Here is a 23,424-nt window from a genome sequence, read left to right as displayed (position 1 = left end):
ATATTGGTCAACTGAAAAAATGTTGGTCAACTAAGGCTGCGTTCACACTTTCATTCTCCACAGCAAAACCTGGACTAGACCAGAACTAAACAATGCGGTGAAAGGTAAGAACCCAAGTCCACATCAAGACTAAAATGGGCTCAATTTAGGGCCAAAAAATTAGTGTAAATGCAGCTATTACAACACCATCAACCGATTGATCAACTAAACCAGTGGTTCTGCCGCCAGAGATTGCAGGAGTCCCCAAAGCCTGGTCAGAGGGTTGGGTCATTAAAAATTACATAAATTGTAAAAAAGTCCAACAAATGATTGGAAATTGTGGCATGGGAACATAAACACAAACAGAAGAACTTAAAGTAGGAGACATATCAAACTCAAAATATGCTGTAGGAATGTATTTTAAAGTATAAAACAAGACATTTTTTTCACTCATGGAACATTTCTAGGTATGTATAATCATGAATAATCTATTCTTTACACAGCCCTAAAATTATTAACCTGCTCTGCATCTATAAAATGTATTTCATTTTTCTACTATGTTCTAGTAGAGCAAAGAGAACTGTGGACACAACATCGGTCTGTCATCAATCATATTGTGTTGTTAACCATGACTGACCCACTTATAAAAATGGGACAACGCATGCAAGCAAGACGATGACCTACAGTTCAACGGCAGAACGGATGGAAAGTGACTAAAAGTGCTTGGAAAAACGGATTCATCAAATAATGATGAATTGAATGTGGGCAACACTCGTGCATTTTAAATATAAACTCCTGGTAACAACAGATTGATAGAGTTGTGGCTGATGTGTGAGTGGGACTCTTGTTTAAGGCTATTACTGGCTCTAAAATGAATTGATTTTTTTCTCCTCAAATAGGCTATGGATAATGCCCTCAGGTTCCTCTACACTAGACATCAGCACAGAGATGTACTCATTAGATTCCACTATCAAAGGCGAGTTTCATTATTCATTATACATAAACACATGTTACACATAAGATTTTACATTTGTAGGTTTAGAGACACACAATTGTGCACAGTTCTGTGTACACATGTTGACATGGTTTAGTCTAGATAAATACAGCCAGATACAACATGTCCTGACAAAACAATGACGATAACAAGATCTGAGACGGTGTTGTAAAAGGTAGATAGTATTACTTGAAAGCATGCGTCCTTCAGGTCTGGAGATAAAGACCTCCCTGAAGTCTACTGGCATTTTACAGCCAATATAAAAAAAACGTTTTTTCATTTTAAACAAGAGATGAGCCGGACCTGGGTCTTGGTGAGACGGACACACGTTGTTGTGTCAACATAAAGCCATCATGGTGCATTTCAGTGAGAAGACGACGATGACAGAAACAGATCATGAAAAAGGGAAGTTACAGCTGATGGTAAGTTATAGGAACACAAACAGAACTGGTTTTGGAATCTCCGTGTAAATGTGCATTTCAAAACAGTTAATTCCAGGGGCTCCTTTATTTTAATATCGTCCGCTATGCATTAAATACAGTAGCAACACGGATGTGACTATTAGCCATCGCCTGACAAAAGCTGTGGCTCTGAGACACATTAGCTGACGCAGAGCCGTATGGAAGCTAACAGTCAACATGAAGCCGATGATAACACGGCACAAGTGCAGAGCAACACCATTCATGAAAAGGCCTTACCTGCTTCTCTTCTGAGCGATCAAAAACAGCGAAGCAAAAACCGCACGACGTGAACTTCTGACGTCGACCAAGCCCCCGGTGCTGTGGCTCCAGCTCCAGTAGTGTGTACTGTGTGTACTGTGTGTACTGTGTGTGTACTTTGTGTGTACTGTGTGTACTGTGTGTACTGTGTGTACTGTGTGTACTGTGTGTACTGTGTGTACTGTGTGTGTACTGTGCTCGAGGAGGAAGTGGGACTGAAGGACCGCCTCCTCTCAGCCCGCACATGCGCAAAGGAAATAATCACAATCGTCATTAGCAGATGGAGTCCGTGCATGGATCTATTATAATAGATTCCGTGCTTCAAAGAAAATGTGCAATACTGTTGTGATGGTTGTAATCTTGTGCAATATAGGAACAGCTCAGGTACAGTTTAAGTTGTAATCTGTCACTTTGAGAGACATGCCTGGAAAAAAACTAAAAAGACATTAATTCACACTAAATTATTTTATTCATAAGGTGGTTCTCTCTTTATTTCACCATCAATTCAATCATAATTTTAATTTTTTTTTATCACAGGCAATAGTTATAATAGTGCACTTTTTATATTTAAATTATATATATATTACAGACATTTCTTTTTAAACACCTTATTCTACTGACCCTTATGAATGGAGAATAGTTTACAATCTTAGCCAGAGTTGGGTTAATGAAAGTGAAATTGTGAAACTAATGACTGTGAATAGATTAATTATAAAGTGGTAATAAGTGCGGCAAAAGTCCATAAACCTTTTCTTGTACTTAAAATGGATACAGAACAGGTAAATGTTGGAAAGGATGAAATAAATGAGCAAGCATACAATGTCGGTAACAGTATGTGCCTAAAAGCCTTATGTTTTGTCACATCTTGCTGGGAGAATGGTTGCAATTAATCTGCCCAATATTCTTCAAATCTTCAACCCCATGTCACAAAATTTAAGAAATAGTAATTTCAATAACATCTTAACAGAAAACATCAAAAAGGATGATCGAAAATTACACCAAGGTAATGATGTTTTTAGATGTGTCAAATGACAAACAGTACAATTACAGTAGCTCCAGGGAGTAATCTTAAATCAAATATATGAATGAAAAATAAACATGCGAGTGAGCCATAGCACTGTGCGTCTCTCTGTAATCCTTGGGTACTCATTTTGCATATTGTGCAGCATGGAAGACTGGTGATGAACAAGCCGGACAGACAATGGCATATGAAAAAACATTAGTTGAGATTATGTTTACTTTTAGCATGATGCGGCTCTGGAACGCGATGAGTGGGCTGCCTGTGATGGATACTTCGCTTGTAGGTGACGAGGTGGATTTAGAAAATTCACTTCTTGCTTTCTATTTGGAGGTTCTTCATAAGGAACATTGCAAGTCTGAGACTGAACATTTCTATTGATGAATGTTGGGAGGTCGGTTTTTGAATGTGATTCCTTTGCTTCTCATGTAGAAGGAAAGTTTGATGAGAAATAGGTCTTTCATTCATATTTCTGTCCACAAACCACTATTCACACATGTTCCTTGTATTGTATTAATTGTCAATATATTTGCTCAAATAAAAAATATTTAATCTTAGGAACAAGAAGGGTCCACTTTAATGGAAGCATTGCTTCAAAGTTGTCTTTGACGAAATCAAAAACAAATGTCCCTTTTACAACGCTGGATATTTTGCTGTTGACATCTTCATGATAAATAAATGAATATGAATAAATAAACAAACATTCACAGAGGTTAATGACAAGAGAGAACTACTGGAATGGTCTGTCCCTACACCTAGGACCACTCATGGATTCTCTCCACATGGGTGGGTTATTGTTTCTGATTGCAGCAGAGTAATGGTTCATTTTTATGTAAATCTGGTGAATTCTTAATTCTTTTTTGGCATCAAATACTTTAAAAGTGTGACTATTAGCAGGCTGGTTTGCTAACTGGCATGCATATTTGCACTTCAGAATTGCAAAGTGATCTATGAAGCTGAATTTATGTTATTAAACTGGTTATTTCAGAGTATTTATTGAAGACAGTGATGACAACACTGTTTCTGGTAAAATGAATTTTGTTGCTTGAAGAACTGGAAAAAAGCGCACTGGGGAAACAGCTCCATCCTTGCTACAGACAAGCACCTTCTATAGCTTATTCAAGGAAGGATAGGAATTACTGATGAGTGGCAGGGACACAATGAAGTGGTTATACTGTCTTCTTTCTGCCGAGGTCCAGGCGTCCCATTTTCCACTTCCTCAGGGCTGGGACTGGGTTCCATTGGAGGATAGCAGTCGGGTCCTCTCTTTTGCTGAGCCTCTGCGCTGCAGAACTCCTCCACTGCCTCCAATTCCACTGCCATCTGTGCGGTCTCCCCAATCACACCGGTCGCCCCCACCCTCGGAGCGCCTGGAATTTTGGCGGGTGGGGGTCCCATGGGGTCGGCCGTTCTTCTCATCTGGGAAGGGATCAAGAGCAGAGAACAGGAAAATGAGTCATACAATTTATTATTGCTTGTTTTAATTCAGTGCCGTTAATGTCGCAACAACACAAATAGATAATATAAAACAGCGATGTGATTACGGATCCATTTTCATTTAGTCAGTCAATTGTTGTTAATATTTTGAGATAAAGATCCACATTATTATTTCCTAATATTTGCGTAGCCAATAATAGAAGAGACCATTGTAATCATAAGAATTACAGCCTTATGCTAAAGTGATAATAAACATTGTTCAGGCAGTCCACATAGGGTGCATTTAGACACTAAACATGAACTAGACCTGGAACAAACCAAGCCTACATCAGCAATAAACTGGGCTCAAACAAAGACTTAAGTGTGAACGCACCCATAAACTCACTGAAAGTAAAACAAAGTTTGCAGAGCGCTTATTACCACATAGGGCTTGCATCAACGGCTGATCATGGGAGCTGAGAAGTTGAGCTTGAATTGTTTCCACCACTCGTCTGAACCTGCGACTCGGACCTTCAATAACAAAGTCAAAAATATATTGAAATGTACTGAAATCATTTTTGAGTCGACTGAAAAACAATATTTCTACAACTATTTCCTATTTAGCTCATATTTACAAGATATTTTTCATAATTTATCATATTGGCCTGGGCTGCATATTGCTAGGTGATCCATATGCAGGCGGTCTACTGGTCTTAAACATTTTTTTGCCTGATATGAGGGTGAACGTCACGCTGTAGATCCCCGTCTCCCTCCTGCTCTCCCGGTCGCCGCGCTCTCTCTCGCTCTCGGAAAAGGCAATGTCCACCTGGAACTTGACGGGCTTCTGGAAGACGGAGGGGCTGGCGGAGGACTTGTATTCGGCTCTGAAGCTGGTCTGCGAGAGGACGCTGTGGCTGAGGGACGGGATCTGCGCGGTGGGGAGACAGAGAAGCAGAGAGACCAACAGACTTACGAGGCGGGAGAGGTACGGGGGTTTTGAAGCGAGCGTGGGGGAGACAAAAGGTGGGTGAGGAGAGGAGAGAAGAGGAGAGGAGAGGAGAGAGAGTGTGAGCCGTGTGATTCAAACGTGCAGCAAGCGAGAAAAACACAAATAGAGAGAAAAAACTGAAACAATGGCATGAGGTGAGCATAACACGGGTCCGCCCCTGCAGCTGTGCCTGTGAGCCATGCCTTTTACAAACCAGTGCAGAAGATAGTAACAGCCGTGAGAGACAGAAATTATGAAATACTTACAGACAGAAAGGCGTGGACTATGTCGGCTTTGACAGAGCTCAGGGGTTTATCTCGGATCACCAGAAAGATCTGCTCCTCTTTTTCCAAGCCGATGAAATTCCCAAACCAGGACTTCTTAGCCAGTCTGTCACACACAAATGAGTAGGGGGTACAATTAAAATTGTTATTTGGAAAAAGGTTAAATAAAGACTCAAAGATTGCTTACTCTGGGCTTGATTCTGGTGTTAAACTGGACATGTCTTCAGACGTTGGAACTACGACACAAGAAGGCGAGCTATAGTTTGTGTTCACACAACATCAAAACATTCTAGAATCACAAAGTTCAACGTCTTCTCTTTCAGTATAAATGAAATTAAAGTGACATTATTTCTTCACAATAGCCTCAGAAAGTGGTGCACTTATTCAATTACAAAGGTGTGATTGTTGTCAGTTGAAAGGACTTTAAGCCATAACAATAATAATATGACAAATTTGTGAATCAACAAATGATATGGTTCAACAGATGTGGATTTCTATTTTGGATTCTTCTTTGGTTTCTTTCAAAAACGATACATTTCACATTTGAGATTATGACACAATCTAACAAGTAAGAATGAAATACATAAAATACAGTTCCATTTACTAAATATGACTTGCAAAAAAGTAAACGGTACAAAAAAAGAAACAAATGTCTGAAATAACTGTTACTTATGTTTTTCTATCGACGGAGCATTATTAATCTTGAAGGACAAAAAAATAACTGCTTTTTTATTCGACAATTAAGCACTGATAGGACCATTTTTATTGTGCATGTAATCAAAAACAAAATGTGAAGATTATTAACAAGAGTGCAAATAAGCATAAACCTGGAGAGGCTCAAATGAGGACAATATGCAGAGCAGGAAATGAGATAACAATATTCCCCCTGAGCCTAGACACTGGTGGTAGGGAAAACAAAAACCTGAAAGAAGATCAAACAAAACTTCTGCACAGGTGGTACTGGGGTGAAGGAGAGCTGCCAGAGCTGAACTGCTGAATGGAGACACGGAGGGCTGAGTTTAAAACAGGTTGGCTGAGCGTTGATTGGCTGAGCTGAGCCTATCGTAGCTGAGCAGGGCAGTGGAAGAAGCTTGCACAGGTGAGGCAGAGGGTGAGGCAGAAGGGAGCTCTGTTCCAGTCTGGACCGTCATTGTAGCTTCATAACCTAAGAATTCTAACTGAAATGTGGCAATATATCTGTACTCACCTTGCAGTTTGCGGCGATGAAAGCGCGGGGACCCGAGGAGGTTGTTCTTAAAAGAGTTGAGGCGAGTTCTCCAGTGGGCGGAGCTACTAGCCGCCATGCCGCTCCCTCCCCCCGGACTAGACGGGGGAGTGAGTGACAGTGAACCCACGCCTACCCCTCCATCGGCCCGCGAAGAGGATGAGGACGAGGAAGAGGAGGGCGGGGTGGAGGAAGGGTGGTGAGGGTGGTGGACAGGGGTGCCCAGCGGTGTGGGCAGTGGCGAGCCCTGAGGCGTCACCTGCGACACAGAGTGGGCACAGTTTGGGTAGAAGCTCTTTGTCACAGATTTTAGGACAGAGGAGGACGGGAAGAAGAAGCGAGGAATGGGTGAGAGGAGGGGAGACGGGGAGGATGGGTTGTGCAGGGGCAAGGATTTGATGGGTTGCAGATGCGAGCGCTCAGTGGGTCCTTTGCTGGGTAAGGTTTGTGTCTTTGGAGTCTGGGGAGCTTTAGGCTTTTCATGAGCGCGTGCCAGCCGTGGAGTGGTGGTGCTCCCCTGTTTGGCCTCCTTTTTGTGTGGGGAGGTGGAGGCTGAAGTGACATCTGATTGGCTGAAAGTGAACACAGGGCTCTGATAGGACTGGGATGGGTTTGGAGAGTGGGTGGGGTGAAGAAATGAAAAGTAAAAGAGGAAATAGAAGATGGAGAAAGAAGGATGGAAATGAATATCATGCTCCATGAATCGAGTGCATTTTATGAACTGTGAGAAGTGTGAATGTGCACAGGACAGGGCCTGCAGCGTAGCATTTGAGACTATAGTTTGTGTGGAGGCACAGCAAGTGCATGGACAGGAATGTGGCTGTGATACAGTGAAAGTGATTTAATTTGATAGCAAAGTATGTATTATTTAGCATACAGTAATATATGTACAATATATAGTACTAAATAATAAATAAATATACAAGGGCATTTAACATGCTATAATACAAAAAATGTTCAAGAGAAATACATGACAAATAAAATATGCAAAGTTGTAAGTGGCAAGTGAAGCCCTTACCCGAGGGCTGCTCAGAGGACTTGAGGAGAGACCAGTTGATGCTCCACTGACTGAACGAGACCTAAAGAATTTGAAAAGGAAACATCTAGTGTTCAAAATCTACATGATCTGTGTATATAGTGTGTAATGTATACAGTACCTCTGGCTGTGGGCTGCTGTGTCCAAAGCCCTGCGAGGAGGGGTGGGAGACCCCTGTTCAGTCACACTCAGGACCTCCAGACTTTTCCTCTCAGGGCGACAGCGTCCATGACGTGTCAACATTGGAGAGTCAACTCGCTTCCGAGGGGGGTCTGCTAAGAAACATAAGAACACCGACTTGGCATTAACACGTGCAAGTACAATTGTACAACTGATGGAGCTGACTTGAACTGGGTACATTGTAAGAACTACATATAAAGTGAATACTCCGTCTTCTTTCCAACACTTTGCCACTTTTGGTTTATTTTCTACTTTGCAACTTCAAAATACATTATCGTGGGTTTTTTCACTGTGCCATCTGTCTTGTGATAATGTAGCATAAACTACAAAAGTAAAACTGTGTTCTCCTTTGTCGAATAGCAAAGTGCATCAGTTCTTTATTTTTATCTTATTTTAAATGTATATTTTAATGTACTATATGTATGTACTATACAAATTATTTAAAATGATCAAATAAGATGTTTGCTTATTTCAACAAACAAATAAAATAATGACAATAATATGTTTTATATACCTTTCTGTTTTCAACACTACTTTCAACAGGATTAAAAGGTCTTACTTGAATTGCTTCTGCCCCCTACAGACTGACCTATGTCATTGCGTGGGGGCAAATCCTCATCCTCGTAGCTAGGGTACCGCTCCTTTCTGTCCAGCAGTAGGTAGTAAATAAGTTTCTCCTGGTTTTCTCTGAAAATCAAAAATATATATAAAAAGACATAAACACCACTCTTTACACATACATATTGAATAATAGTTTATCTTGCCACAATTCCCCCATTGTGGGACAAATAAAGGCTCAATTACAACAACAAAATATTAAGTACCATTTAGTATTGCAAATATTTAGCTTGTGTGTGTGTGTGTGTGTAATGAAAGAATCACTATTTATTTAAAGTAAAAGGACATTGGATTTCTTACTCTTCACATTGCAGGTCCCGGGTGAGCTTGGCTCTGTCTCTGAAGCAGCCCAGTGAATGCATACTGTCCAACACATCTGGGTCCAGCTCAGTCAGGGACAGGATTCGTCTGACACACACTCGTCTGGGAGGGGGCTGCTCAGGACAGGGCTCACTACGACTGCCCCTGTGAAAATGCATGGGCAGTACTTTGGTCAGTAACAGAAAATGGAATGGTGAAGTTAAAATTTATAGCAAAAAAATGCACTTACTGATACCAAGGATGTTTCTGAATGCACTCAAGCTATAAGAGAGAACAAAATCTTTACAAATACATATTCCAACAAGCCTAAAACATGACTTTATTGAAATGATTAGTATTTCTCCAGTAAGTTCAAAGATCTTTTATTCTCTACTGACACAAAGGAGACACAGGAGAGTCCTACCGTGAGCCTTTTTTCAGGGTTGACCTCGATCATGCCCTTGAGCAGCGACTGGCAGTCTGGAGGAATAAAGTGTGGCATGTGGAACACCCCGCTCTTCACCTTCTCCAGCAGTTGGCGTAAATTGTCATGGTCAAACGGCAAGGCGCCCTTAAAAAGTTTAAGAAAAATCAAACAAATCTACAAAAGAGCAAACTAATTACTATAATTGATTGATGAAAAAGTGTGCCTTACCACTAGAAGAGCAAAAAGGATGACTCCGCAGCTCCACACATCTGCTCTTCGACCATCATATTTTTCACCCTGTCCAAAACAGTTAAAGCTAATTAAAAACAAGCACCTACGTTGACATTGCAGCTTTAAAAAAAATTCAACATACCCGAATAACTTCAGGGCAGGCATAATGAGGTGATCTAAGTGGGAAATCAAGCAGTGCATTAATATTTAAAGCAAAGAAGTTGAATGCAAACAATTCTCTTTATACTAGATTGTGTGCTACTCACCCACAACTGGTTTCCAGCAGACTGTCTCCCACCTGAAGCGAGGCCATGCCAAAGTCTGCAATCCTGATGTTGTTTTTCTCATCCAGGAGCAGGTTTTCAGGCTTCAAGTCTCTGTGACTGGACAGAAAAAATCAAAAATAGACATTAATAAGAATAATGAGTACTATTTAGGTTTTTCTATATATTTACAAAACCAACCAAATGGAGTGACTGTGGCAGAAATCCAAAGCAGAAATGATCTGCCTGAAGAACTTTCGTGCCTCTTTTGGAGTCAGTCGGCCCTTTTTAACAAGATAGTCAAACAACTCTCCACCAGACACATGCTCCAATACCAAGTACCTACAAATACAGAAAAACTATTACTTTACTATTTACTCAGAATCAACTTTGATGATGTGGTGATCCATAAAACAATGAATGATGCTAGTAAAATAATGGTAGGGCCGGACAATACAGCCAAAAAAACTAAATCTCAAAAATGTTTTGTACACTTCATCATATCCTACTGGCAATTAGCAATTGTAAACTGCCTTCTTTACATGTGTTTAATTTAAAAATAGGTTTTGACTGAATGTATGCATATATATGCATTATGGAAAATCAGCATCTGGTACTAGAATTTTGAACGCATGTGTAAATTAATACAGTTTGAGGCAAAATGAGGTGATTCAAAAAGGCAAAAGCAGGATGTAACATTACTTGTTTAGAAGAGAAAGGGAACTCACAGGTATTTGTTATTTTCATAAACATCATGCAGCTTTAACACATGCGGATGCTCAATCAGTTTTAAAATGGCAATCTCCCTCTCCACCTGATCAAAGAAGAAGACAGAAGAAAGATGCAAAAGCAGAGACATTAGAATTGTTAGGAAGCAGGAAGTGAAGAAGAATCCCAGTTAATCAGTGTTGGAAGTGACAAGTTGTTTCATACCTTCATAAGTACTGACTCTGAGAGTTTTTCTCTGTTGACTATTTTAATGGCTACTTTCTGACCCGTAATACAGTGGACCCCCAGCTTGACAAGGCCTAAAAAGAGATGCATAAGAGATGTAATCTGTAAACTAAAATTCTTGGACAACAATAGTAAAAGGTTCTCTTACCTGTCTGCCCCTTTCCCAGTGTTTTCTCCAGTCGATAGGGCCCAACATATTGAGCGGACTGACTTAGAGACAGTTCCTTACTCATAATGCTTATAAAGGATGCTGTTGGTCGACTACCAGGACTACTACAGCACTGTAGTTATTGCAAATGCAGCTTTGATCATGGATGGCCAAAATATTATTGTGAAGGACAATCTTTTACAACAAATTATTTCATTGGCACTACAGCTCTGACATTCTCTTTTTACATATTTCGATAGTTCACCAGAGAATTCCTGCATGAGGCCTAACCTTAGCTGACCAACATTCTGTTTCACTGCTCTAAACGTCTAACAAGTAGATAATAACCACAATTTAGCCAACCTAATGAGTTTGATTAAGCTTGTTTATTCTGTGCCTACCTACCTACAATATATTTACATAGGCCTGATAACATTACAATGCCCCCAAACAAGCATTCATTCACATTAGAAGCGAGAATGACGTCCCTTTCAAACACATATACGTAAATGCGTTAGTGAAATCGTCTAAGCACGTTGTATCTGAGGTTTAAAACATGTTATATTAGCCTGAGCTCACCTAGAGCTGTGAGGCTAGCTTTAGCTTCGACGCCTTGACCAGCACCGCCTGTCAAAATAACTCACAATTCCACAAGTTTCTGGACATCGACCAACGATACGTTTTGTAGCTCTGCCGCCACATTGTCACATTATTTCGAGGTGAACGGCTTTTTCTTTGCAAAACAAGCATCTTTAACGTAGCCTGGCGCCCCCCCCCTCCCTGACTCTCCCCGTCTCTCCCTCAAGAAGAAGCGGATCACAGCATCTTCTGCCTCTGGAGTGTCCTCCCCATCACCGGGACGAAACACAAATATCCACAGATTACGGCAGGCTACTCCCGACCTCGTTTTGTCCTTAGTAATTATTTCAGTTTATGCAGTGTCCGGGCCCGCTGCATGACGATCCCCCCTCTGAATCTTTGCCGTAAATCGATATTTTCTCTCCGCTCTTCCTTCGCCTCTCTCGCATCAGCATCCGGGTCCCTCTCCATCCTCTCTCCTGCCCCGCCCTCTCTCGCTTCCTCTTGGCTCTCGTTCTCTGAATGCGCCTGTCGCTGCGTTCACCTGCACAGGCCGCACTCTGGGGCCCCTGTGCCTCTGCTAGTCCCATGTGGGAGTGAGTGTGGCCCGTGTGTGGCCCGTGGTGTGGCCCGTGGTGTGGCCCGTGGTGTGGCCTCTCACGGTCACAGGAGTCCGGTTAGAAAATATGTGTATTTTTAGTAATTTAAAGAGTGAAACTGTAGGCTCTCTGCAGGTTTACCTCTAATCTCACTACAGTCACACTAGCCTATTCAAGCAATTTTATATTGTGGTTCCGTTGTGCAAAGATTGAAAACACAAAGTCTGTGTCAGTGATGAATGTGAGCGTAACTGCAGTGTTCCTGTTGTTTATCTGGTTTTCTACTTGATTTTCTGTTTTTTGACCTCCGGTTGTTGTTGTTGACTTTTACATATATTGTTAGACCCTGTCACATTTTACTTGTGTTTTGAGCTTTTACAGGACAAAATGTCATTGACTAACATTCAGAATGGATTAAAGCGCCCCCCACAGGCCGGACGACTTATTGAACTAAAATGCAGTTAAGATAAAGATAAAGATATATTCAAAATTTAGCTAAAAATTATAAAAATCTCATCACCGAAAAGCTCATTGTTTAGGTTTATAATTTCATTTCCTGTTTGTAATTGATGACATCACACTAGGAAATTACCCAGCAAACACTGGGCCAAAACCCATCTAATGTAAAAAAAAAATAATTTGAAAAATAAAAATATATAAGAGCGACTTTATTTTTGTTAAATTTATGTTCAGAGAGTCAAAAAATGTGTTTCTTTGTATAAATTCTGCATAAACTTTGTCTGGAATGATTGTACCTGGTGTGACGTCACTTCCTGTCAATTTCTACAGATTTTTCAACGTTTTCTCCACAAATACCTGCTTGATTGGTGTAAAACTATCATTTATATGTACAACAGGTACAAATACACAGAATAAAGTCAGAATTAGAACATGTTAAAACCTGTCGTACGTCACTTCAATAGCAACTGCTGTGTGTGGCGTTCTGTGGTTTATGAGGCCCGTGCAGTGAAGTGCGACACAAACAACATCGTTACCAAAGCCATTCTTATTCATTTTGACGTATTTTACACAAAAACGAAAAACAAAGTCCAGGTTTTTGTTCTCGACGACAATACGACACGATCTAAGGTTGAATTAGTTACACAAAAGTGACTGGCCCTGCGTTTGAATCCAAACTCACAATATGCATTATTTGTGTTGTTATTGGCTTTAAACATACTCTTGAGCAGCTTTAGTTCAGCATTTCATGTTTTAGAACAAATAAGAAACACAATCTAACTTTGCCACAGCCTTGGGAGTAACTGAGCTTTGGCTTCATCTATTGGCGGCAGAGGGAATTACACAATTAAGTTTACTTATGCACCTGCTCGTTCCTAGACCTGGTTTAGACCTGGTTTATACCTGGTTTAGACCTGGTTTAGTCCTGGTTTAGACCTGGTTTAGACCTGGTTTAGTCCTGGTTTAGACCTGGTTTAGACCTGGTTTGGACTTGGTTTGGACATGGTTTAGTCCTGGTTTAGACCTGGTTTAGTCCTGGTTTAGACCTGGTTTATACCTGGTTTAGACCTGGTTTAGACCTGGTTTATACCTGGTTTAGACCTGGTTTAGTCCTGGTTTAGACCTGGTTTAGACCTGGTTTGGACCTGGTTTGGACATGGTTTAGTCCTGGTTTAGACCTGGTTTAGTCCTGGTTTAGACCTGGTTTAGACCTGGTTTGGACCTGGTTTGGACATGGTTTAGTCCTGGTTTAGACCTGGTTTAGGAACGGGTGAAGTTGTAGGTCGTTTCTGTGACGTTTCAGAAAGGCCGAGAGCGAGAGAAGCATCTGGAGAAGGAGCTGAGAGCGCTGAAGATGGAGAACACTCTACTGCAGCAGGCCTTCCACAAAGTACATCCTCTGCTCCAGCCGACCCTCGCCTCTGATTGGCCGTGGTCTAAACTCTGCTCTCTGATTGGTCGTCAGGTGGAGCAGGAGTGAGACCAGCTCAAAGACTCTCAGCTGCAGTCGGAGCTGGAGGTGCAGCACAGGAAGAAACCGTCTGCACTGAGCCTGGAGCTGCAGAGGAACCAGGTGAGGACCGGATCTGGGCCGGGATCTGGGCTGAGGTCCAGGTCTTGAACTGGACTCTGGTCAGGTTTAGAGCAGGACAGATGCGTCTCAAACGCTCAACAATGTTTTATGTCACATTTAAATCTGGGGTCCAGGGTTAAATCAGACAACGTGAGAAGAAAGAACAGAATAATTTAAATTTTAGTTTATCATTTGACATGAATCTGATGTGCTGCCACACATTTAATGACAACACTCATTTTAGATCTTTGTCACATCAAAATATTTGTTGTTTGTGTTCTTAGAGCAGTTCTACTTTGGGCTATTTGGGCCACTTTAGCAGAAGCCTGAGGGCCATAGTGTGGGCAGCCCTGATAAAGTCAACCACCTGAAGAGCGGCACAAATATTAGCCATAATATAATCCTTCTTTATGTTTTATAGGTGTGTCCTGATGTGCAGAATGACACTCAAAGCACTAAACAAGCTGCTACAAATATCATAATTATTGATGATGTTTCTGTGTTGGATTTGACTCACAAAACATTTCCAGGTTTTGCACATTTCTGATGAGTAAAAAAGGACTGATTATGTTTGATCATGAGAAGATAATAAATAAATACGTTTGTTAAACTGAATTCAATTTGAGGCGTTTTCATGTTTGGAGAAAATACCATGAAGAATTTACAACATTTAAACATTTAGTTTGCTTTGTTTTTATTAAGTTTAAGTGTTGTTGGAGATGTTAATCGTCAACAGGGGTTCGGGAGCTGGACCACGTCTCAACCTCTTACTCCTCCAGCAACCACCCCTCCACTCTTTAATCACACCTCTAATTACCCAGAAGCCCAATTTATATAGGCCAGGGGTGCCCACACATTTTCGGCAAACAAGCTACTTTTATATTCGACAAAAAACAAAGATCTATCTATCTAAATCATTGTATAATTTAGTATTATGTTTGTTTAGTACAGTTTTTTTTTACCATAATTAGGCTATAGAAACACAATGTAGGCTTTCATTAATCGTCTAATATTGTTTATCATATACAAATGTGCAATATAAAAAAGAGAGAGAAAATCTGCTATTCAACCTGTTACCATCTGCCTATTTCGCCCTGTGCACAATGGTTGGACATATTCAAACGGCATTGCTTATCAAAGATCCCATATCATGCTATTTTTCCTGTTTCGTAGTCTACCCTAAGGGTATATTTGATAATAATAAGTGTTGTGCAACACCCATAACATAATAGTTATGAAATATCACCCATACCTTGGACCCCTCTCACAAACCCGGAAATGCACACGGCTTGGTTTGAGATTCGCCCCCCACCCTTGCGAAGAGCGATCTGGCTCCCCCGCCCAACCCGTGACGTAGTCTCGGCGAGAATGTGTGTCCCCCGCCCACCCCGTGACATAGTCTCAGCGTGGAGACGGTGTATGTACAGCTCTTGCGCTCCATCGTCTTCTTTATTGTGGCAATAGTGCCAGCACTCAAATGTAACTTTGTTGTAAGTTCCACCCCACAAGTCCAAATATTCACAGCACAGCAGGCTCTCCTGTGTGTAGCATGCAAGGGTAAGGCCTCTACTTGTAAAAGGCTATTCACCTCAGTATACAAGGAGGACACAGGTTCGTATATCAATCAGAGGACAAGTTTGTTCAATTTGAAGCATAATTTATTTATACATTGCTAGTGTTGTAGATAGGATGATGTAAAGTGTTCTTTGTTCCTTTACAGAGTTCATATAAAAAGAAATACAATGCAGTGCATTCAATCATTAACATTATTCAACAAGAAACTGTCCGGATTTTGCGGGGAGAAAACTCCGGGAAAAGCGTGGGCGCCACAAGCCTCCAGTTCCCGCCGTCGTCATGGGTAACGTGAGATCCCTCCAAAATAAAACAACGGAACTAGTGAGCCTCGTGCGGTCCCAGAGGATTTATAGGGACAGCAGCGTCTTGCTTTTCACAAAGACCTGGTTAACAGCAGAAATGCCGGACTCTATTGTCGGTTTGGGAAATTTTCATCTGCTACGGGCGGACAGAACGAGAGAGTGCGGTAAGAAGAGAGGGGGTGGGCTTGCTGTGTATGTAAACACAAAATGGTGCAAGCCTGGACATTGCACGGTGAAGGAGCAGTTGTGTAACAAAGACATTGAACTGTTGGCTATTGGCATGAGGCCATATTATCTGCCCCGGGAGTTCTCACATGTGATTTTGATCGCAGTCTGTGCATGCTGATAATGCTTGTGAAGCATTGCTCCCCTGCACTAGCAGGTTGCAAACACAGCAACCACAGGTGCTCTTCCTTGTCTCTGGTGACTTTAACCACACTACTCCGTCTTCTGTTCTGCCAACATACAACGTATTTTACCTGTCCCACCAGAGACAATAGAACATTAGACTTGTTTTTTGCCAACACCAAGGAGGCTTATTCCTCCTCCCTCCCTCCCCTGGGCAGCTCGGACCACAACCTTGTAAATCTGAGGCCTGTGTATGAACCCATCATGCGCAGGCAGCCTGTGGTGCCCCGTGTGGTGAGGAGGTGGTCTGCTGAGAGCGAGGCTCTGAGGCTCTGAGGCTCTGACTGCTTCAGCACCACTGTCTGGACTGAGCTTTATGACCCACATGGGGAGGACATCAACACCACCACAGAGTGCATCACGGACTACATAAACTTCTGTTTTGAAAACACTGTTCCCACCCAGACAGTGCAGTGTTTTCCAAACAACAAGCCGTGGATTAACCGTGAACTGAAGGCTCTGCTGAAGAGAGCCTTCAGGTCAGCGAACAAGGAGGAGCTGAGAACTGTGCAAAAGGAGCTGAGGAGGAAGATTAGGCAGGCGGAAGCCGGCAACAAGAGAAAGATGGAGGAGCAGCTGCAGCAGAAGAACATTCAGGGAGTGTGGAGGAGCCTGAAAACCATCTCGGGCTTCAAAAGCCCCCCTGCCCAGACAGAGGGGGACCTACAGTGGGTGAATGAGCTAAATTCTCACTTCCTGAGATTTGATCAATCGCCCACCCCTCCCCCTGCAGAGCTGCATGCTCCCTCTTCCACAGCTGGACAATGGCCTGCATCCTTTCCTCTTCACACCTCCACCCCGGCCCATCAGCTCCCCACTCCACCTGGACTCACCCATCCCCACTCCCCACTCCACCTGGACAGCACACAGTCCCCCTGCCATCCACTGACTGTCCCAGCAGCACAGGTGAGGAGAGAGCTGAAGAGGATTAAAGTGAGGAAGGCAGCAGGACCTGACGGCATCAGTGTTATGGAGCATGTCTTCAACATGAGCCTGAAGCTGAGGGTGGTACCACAGGTCTGGAAGACCTCCTGTCTGGTACCTGTGCCCAAGACACCGCGCGCCAAAGACCTCAACAGCTTCAGGCCGGTGGCTCTCACGTCCCACCTGATGAAGACACTGGAGCGGCTGGTCCTGGACCACTTCCGCTCCACCGTGAGCTCAGCCATGGACCCGCTGCAGTTTGCATACCGGCCTGGCATTGGAGTGGAGGACGCTGTCATCTCCCTGCTGCACCGCTCTCTCTCTCACCTGGAGAAGCCTGGCAGCTCTGTGAGGATCCTGTTCTTTGATCTCTCCAGCGCCTTCAACACCATCCAGCTGCTGCTCCTGAGGGACAAACTGGAGACGGCTGGTGTGGAGTACGACCTGACAGAGTGGATTCTGGACTTCACTTCATGAGTCTTACCCCCTGCAGGACACTGTCCGCTCTGGAGAGCAGCTTCAGTGATCCACCCTCGCTGTGTGAAGGAGAGGTTTTGCAGGTCTTCCTGCTGCTGTCAGACTTTATAACAAACACTGCTAGCCCTGAACACGAGCAGTACTGACTTAACCATGTGAAGTACCGACCTAATTATTTGCAATACCGTCATATTCATGTGCAATTACAATCACACGCAATAATGTAACATTCATGTGCATATAACTGATGTAAATAGAGTGTTTATTTTACCATTATTATTATTTTGTCTTACGCTAACTGTTTTTTATTTCATTTTATTTTATCTTTATTTTTTCCCCTTCATTCCTTATTAAGAAATTAGGGGTTTTGTCTATAGGAGTTTTTGTTTATAAGAGTTCTTCTATTAAGAGTGTTTTTTAAACTTCCTATAAGTTATCTGTTCTTTTCCTCTGTATCTACCTGCGTTGCAACAACGAGATTTCCCCATGTGTGGACAATAAAGGAATATTTTATCTAATCTTATCTTCATGGTGACCTCCTGTAAGAGGGTTTTGGGTTCAAGTCTCGGCTTTATATTTGCTCTTGACATTAGTTTAAGTTTGAAAAGTCCAGATGAGAGTTAAAGGACACAGAATATTCCAGTTGATGGGGTGTATTTGTACTCACGCTCCCAACGACACGGACAACTTGACACTGGGCCTCATGATGATCTGAACAAATGCACACAAATGTGTTTGTCGTAACAAATCAAAGCATTCAAAGGTTTCTAAATGAAGATCTGAACTCACAATCCTCTCGTAGAAGTCTGGAGTCATGGCCTGGAGGACGACACACACTTTTGTCTTTAAATGTTTCCTTCTGTTTCATTCAAGCCGCTTTAAGTCTTTGTTGTGGTTAAGTGTTTAGGAATATTTGTTCAATTGATCATGTGTTGATCAGATGTTTGGGGAAGAATAAAATATTTACAGTTGCAAAATAAAAGTCATTTACACAAGTTTAATGGAAACTTTTTCTGTTTAAAGTAAGTCCTGGTTTAGACCTGGTTTAGACCTAGTTTAGACCTGGTTTAGTCCTGGTTTAGTCCTGGTTTAGTTGTGGTTTAGTCTTGGTTTAGTCCTAGTTTAGACCTGGTTTAGGTCCTGGTATAGTCCTGGCTTAGACCTGGTTTAGACCTGGTTTATTCCTGGTTCAGGTCCTGGTTTAGACCTGGTTTAGACCTGGTTTAGTCCTGGTTTGGACCTGGTTTAGACCTTATTTAGACGTAGTTTAGACCTGGTATAGTCCGGGTTTAGACTTGGTTTAGACCTGGTTTAGTCCTGGTTTAGTCCTGGTTTGGACCTGGTTGGACCTGGTTTAGTCCTGGTTTAGACCGGGTTTGGACCTGGTTTAGACCTGGTTTAGACCTGGTTTAGTCCTGGTTTAGACCTGGTTTAGACCTGGTTTAGACCTGGTTTAGACCTGGTATAGTCCTGGTTTAGACCTGGTTTAGTCCTGGTTTAGATCTTGTTTATACCTGGATTAGACCTAGTTTAGACCTGGTTTAGTCCTGGTTTAGACCTGGTTTAGACCTGGTTTAGTCCTGGTTTAGACCTGGTTTGGACCTGGTTTAGGAACAGGTGAAGTTCAGAGCTGGTTTTGTAGATTGTTTCTGTGACGTTTCAGAAAGGCCGAGAGCGAGAGAAGCATCTGGAGAAGGAGCTGAGAGTGCTGAAGATGGAGAACACTCTACTGCAGCAGGCCTTCCACAAAGCAAGAAAATAAAAGTTGTTATTTTTGTTTGTCCGTGCTGCCACTAAAGATTCACATATTTTACCCGTCTTTTTTATTGTTTTTCAAATTGCAGTGCATTTCTTGATTTAAACATTCGTAACATCTGTTCTTAGATACATTTACTTTGGTGACGCTGTAGTTTAGACCTTTGAAATCTGAACTTAATTCAAAAATCTGTTTGTCGTCTTCTCTCAAATGTTTATTCGTCGGGCGAGTTTACAATGCAACCTTTGAACTTGTTTTTTATCACAGTAAATATATATAAAATAGTGAGTTAGGCCTGGGTCATAGTTACGCTTCAAGGAAATAAAACTTTCACTGTTCTGTCCTGAGGGATCGGAAACCTGCAACCAACGTTTATTTTACCATTATTCTTTTGATTAATCGATTAGTTGCAACAGGCCAGAGAATGTGAGATTTTTGCTTTGTTTTAACCAGATAAAGCTGGACTTGGCTGCCTATGCCGATGTTCTAATTTTGACTTTATTTGGTGTATTTATACCTGTTATACATTATGTAAATGATAGTTTTACACCAATCGAGCAGGTATTTGTGGGGAAAAGGTGGAACAATCTGTAGAACATGACAGGAAGTGACGTCACACCAGGGACACTCATTCCAGTCATTTCCAAGTTTATGCAGAATTTACACAAAAAAACAACTATTTTCTTTTTTAACTCTTTAAACATTAATTAAACAAAATAAAGTCGCTCTCATATATTTTTATTTGTCAAATTTAAAAAAAAGTGACATTAGATGATTTTTGCCCTGTGTTTTCTGGGTAATTTCCATGTGTGATGTCATCAACTACAAACAGGAAGTGAAATTATAAATCTAAAAAATGTGCTATTCTGTGATAACATTTTATATTTTTTTGGCAAAATTCAAAATATATTTATCTGAACTGCATTTTAGTTCAATGTTCAATCTGTAGGGGGCGCTTTAATACATTGGAGGACTGAGTAATAAAACCTCTTCTCTCAGATCGTGACACCGGACAGCACTCAAAGCTTTGTGTTTGATCCTGAACTATAACAACCGGAAAGTTGGAAATGAGGCTCCTTAAAACTGTCTTTAGGTACGCTAAGCTAACCCACCCCACCCACTGCAGCTCGTCCCCATGAGAGCAGCATGTTTCCGCGTGTCCAAGCGCATGGATCTATCATAATATAGTTCCCTCAGTGTACGGGACAAAAATAAGACAGAGAAAGACAGTTCGAGCTGGCTCAGAAGAGACGGAAATCTATGGGAGACGAGAGATGCGATGCGATCCGTCGCGCCAATAAACAAACGCACGTTTGTGTTGTATCAGTCCGCATGCGCACTTACGCCTGAGTTCTCAAATCGCCGAAAAATCGTCCATTGCGTCTTTAAGACAGAGAAAGACAGTTCGAGCTGGCTCAGAAGAGACGGAAATCTATGGGAGACGAGAGATGCGATGCGATCCGTCGCGCCAATAAACAAACGCACGTTTGTGTTGTATCAGTCCGCATGCGCACTTACGCCTGAGTTCTCAAATCGCCGAAAAATCGTCCATTGCGTCTTTAAGACAGAGAAAGACAGTTCGAGCTGGCTCAGAAGAGACGGAAATCTATGGGAGACGAGAGATGCGATGTGATCCGTCGCGCCAATAAACAAACGCACGTTTGTGTTGTATCAGTCCGCATGCGCACTTACGCCTGAGTTCTCAAATCGCCGAAAAATCGTCCATTGCGTCTTTAAGACAGAGAAAGACAGTTCGAGCTGGCTCAGAAGAGACGGAAATCTACGGAGACGCACAATGTCCATTATGTCTACACCAAGAAAATATGTTGTAGCCAACCACAGTCACAGTGTCATGTGGTAGAAAGATCTAGGCCTATGGATAACCTACCTGAATTGTAGTCGGTAACATACAAACCTACTTGAGCTTTGAGTTTGAAATGTATTGTGCGTGGATAATTCCCCAAAGTCTGTATTTATCTGTCTTCAACCATGCACCGAAACAGAAGCTCACAGACCCCTCATCCAAACAAAAAGCCAAAACTATGAAGATAAATGTTGCTCAAATGTGATTTATTTCTGTTAAAATTCTGGTAAAAATGTTTGTCTTTGTGCTTTTTGTCCTCAGTGCAGACTGAAGGTGACCAATAGGCTTATACACAGATTAGGCAAAGATTAACAAGCTTTGCTTTAACTCCATTAAGAGTGTCCACTACAAACCTGTCTAGATTTAACAGGCTGACGACCTATCGGAGAAAAACGTTACAATATACAGAAGTTCAAATAAGAAAAGAAGCATTTTTTTTCTATTATAAAACATTGTTTGATTAGAAATGATTTACACATCTTAAAAAATGCTCCTTAATTAGCATACCAGCAAAATGCTGAAACCAGGTACTTTGGAGTCTTTTGGATCTGTAAAACAAAACAAAAAACTGTAAAACACACTAATAATAGATTATTTGTAAAGCAATATGAATAATAATAATAACTTTTATGTATATAGCGCTTTTCAGTGAACCAAAGACGCTGAACATAATAAAAAAGGGGGGGGGTATTTACAGACAGGGGGGGACAACACGTACAGAACACATTAATATACAGATAAAATGAACAAGACAGAAGAAGTAGAGAGAAAAAGATGGGGATGTAACAGGGGGTAGAAGTGTAGGCAATGGGGTAGAGGAGGCTAGGGGTAGGGGAGGTCATAGGCTTGGGTGAAGAGGTATGTTTTTAGGCGGGATTTGAATGTTGTGAGTGAGGGAGAGTGGCGGACAGGTTGGGGGAGGGAGTTCCAGAGTCGGGGTGCTGTTCGGGAGAACGCTCTGTCGCCAAAAGTTTTGAGTCGGGATGTTGGTGCAGTCAGGGTGAGAGAGGAGGAGGATCGGAGAGCTCGGGTGGGGCGGTGGGGGATGAGGAGGTCAGACAGGTAGGGGGGGGCAAGGTGGTGAAGAGCTTTGAAGGTGAGGAGGAGTATTTTAAAGTTTATGCGCTGCTTGATGGGGATGCTGAAAATGGATAGACTAACCACACACACACGCACACGCACACGCGCACACACACACACACACACACACACAAAACAATGTTGTTGGTTAAATTTGAAATGTAGATGACTTACATTTTGCGATCCATATTATGATCCTTCAGACAGGGTTTTGATACAGGCCTGGAAAGCATCTATGAGGTCTTTACAAGGCTGCTCTCCCTTCTCTGTGACACTGGAAAATAATATAGTCTTTCAGGTCTACAACATTTGTGACAATGGACTTAATCTAATTTGGTTATGTGACATGCCAAAGGGATTACAGTATAAAGAATTGTGGTTGCTTTAAGATATGTTGAGAAAAACTAACCCACGTTCTCTCATCTCTATGATATACACTATGCTGCACTCTGCGAGCATGCAACATGAACCAAGGCAAGTCTAACATGTTACTATTTAAAACACAGAGCTATATATAGACACTTATTTTTTTAGGTATTTTGTCACATGGTGTTTACAGTGTGGACACTTATTGATGTATTATTGACAACCTTTATATTCAAACACTCATGTGCAGCATCCGGAGGAGAATTTTGCAGAAATATAACAATGGCTCTGGGTTTGTAGATTATTTGAATAACTTCTGGCATATTAATGAAGTGAGATGAACTTCTGTCTGACTCACCATTTGTCAACATTCTCCTTAATGACCTGGCACGATGCCGGCGCTGCTTCCACTGAGTCTGGCATTTTGACAGAAGAGATGGAGTTCCAGGAGGTGCGTGATTCAAAAGTGCTATGTTGCAGCTTTGAGACGGACCAACAGTGAAAGACATAGGGAAGGAGGCAGAGGGAGGGGGAGGCTTGACAACCCATGATCGCCGTCAAAGAGCCAAGGATTATTTCACCAACAGAGATTAATTGTAAAATGACACTTTTGTTCTTCTTCTCAAGGGGTCTTTGGTCATTTTGTGGTCACTCGATTGCACTTAAGTTGATAGACTACACT

General features: G+C 41.9%; 1 protein-coding gene and 1 long non-coding RNA gene across 7 annotated transcripts; both read right to left on the bottom strand.

Moving 5' to 3' along the window:
* Nucleotides 1-2,142: 2,142 nt before the first annotated feature.
* On the bottom strand, nucleotides 2,143-11,928 carry LOC140368675 (serine/threonine-protein kinase BRSK2-like). Of its 5 annotated transcripts, none has more exons than XM_072455691.1 (19): nucleotides 10,781-11,925; nucleotides 10,612-10,706; nucleotides 10,407-10,492; nucleotides 9,880-10,020; nucleotides 9,682-9,798; nucleotides 9,558-9,591; nucleotides 9,413-9,481; nucleotides 9,182-9,328; nucleotides 9,008-9,039; nucleotides 8,758-8,922; nucleotides 8,429-8,526; nucleotides 7,781-7,934; nucleotides 7,642-7,702; nucleotides 6,606-7,224; nucleotides 5,586-5,634; nucleotides 5,381-5,504; nucleotides 4,856-5,054; nucleotides 4,568-4,657; nucleotides 2,143-4,129 (listed from the first exon to the last, which is right to left on the bottom strand). In XM_072455691.1, exons 1-19 carry the CDS (start codon nucleotides 10,863-10,865, stop codon nucleotides 3,930-3,932), a joined length of 2,565 nt encoding a protein of 854 aa, XP_072311792.1. In that variant the 5' UTR covers nucleotides 10,866-11,925; the 3' UTR covers nucleotides 2,143-3,929. The 5 variants fall into 5 exon arrangements, with proteins under 5 accessions (XP_072311792.1, XP_072311793.1, XP_072311797.1 ...); XM_072455692.1 differs by having other exon boundaries at nucleotides 7,781-7,931; XM_072455696.1 differs by having other exon boundaries at nucleotides 6,606-6,882; nucleotides 7,781-7,931; nucleotides 10,781-11,922.
* Nucleotides 11,929-21,485: 9,557 nt separating this feature from the next.
* LOC140369069 (uncharacterized) lies at nucleotides 21,486-23,269 on the bottom strand. 2 transcript variants are annotated; one of them, XR_011928219.1, is made up of 3 exons: nucleotides 23,101-23,269; nucleotides 22,547-22,650; nucleotides 21,486-21,864 (listed from the first exon to the last, which is right to left on the bottom strand). It is a non-coding gene; the product is annotated as an uncharacterized lncRNA (long non-coding RNA). The 2 variants fall into 2 exon arrangements; XR_011928218.1 differs by having other exon boundaries at nucleotides 21,486-21,844; nucleotides 22,551-22,650.
* Nucleotides 23,270-23,424: the final 155 nt, after the last annotated feature.

The sequence above is a fragment of the Eucyclogobius newberryi genome, unplaced genomic scaffold (genome assembly GCF_026437365.1).
Source record: "Eucyclogobius newberryi isolate DKJ021-1_F unplaced genomic scaffold, fEucNew1.0.hap1 SCAF_20, whole genome shotgun sequence".
In the NCBI taxonomy this organism is placed as follows: domain Eukaryota; kingdom Metazoa; phylum Chordata; class Actinopteri; order Gobiiformes; family Gobiidae; genus Eucyclogobius; species Eucyclogobius newberryi.
The sequence above is the reverse complement of the archived record's forward strand: the minus strand, read 5'-3'. Positions and strand labels throughout refer to the sequence as shown.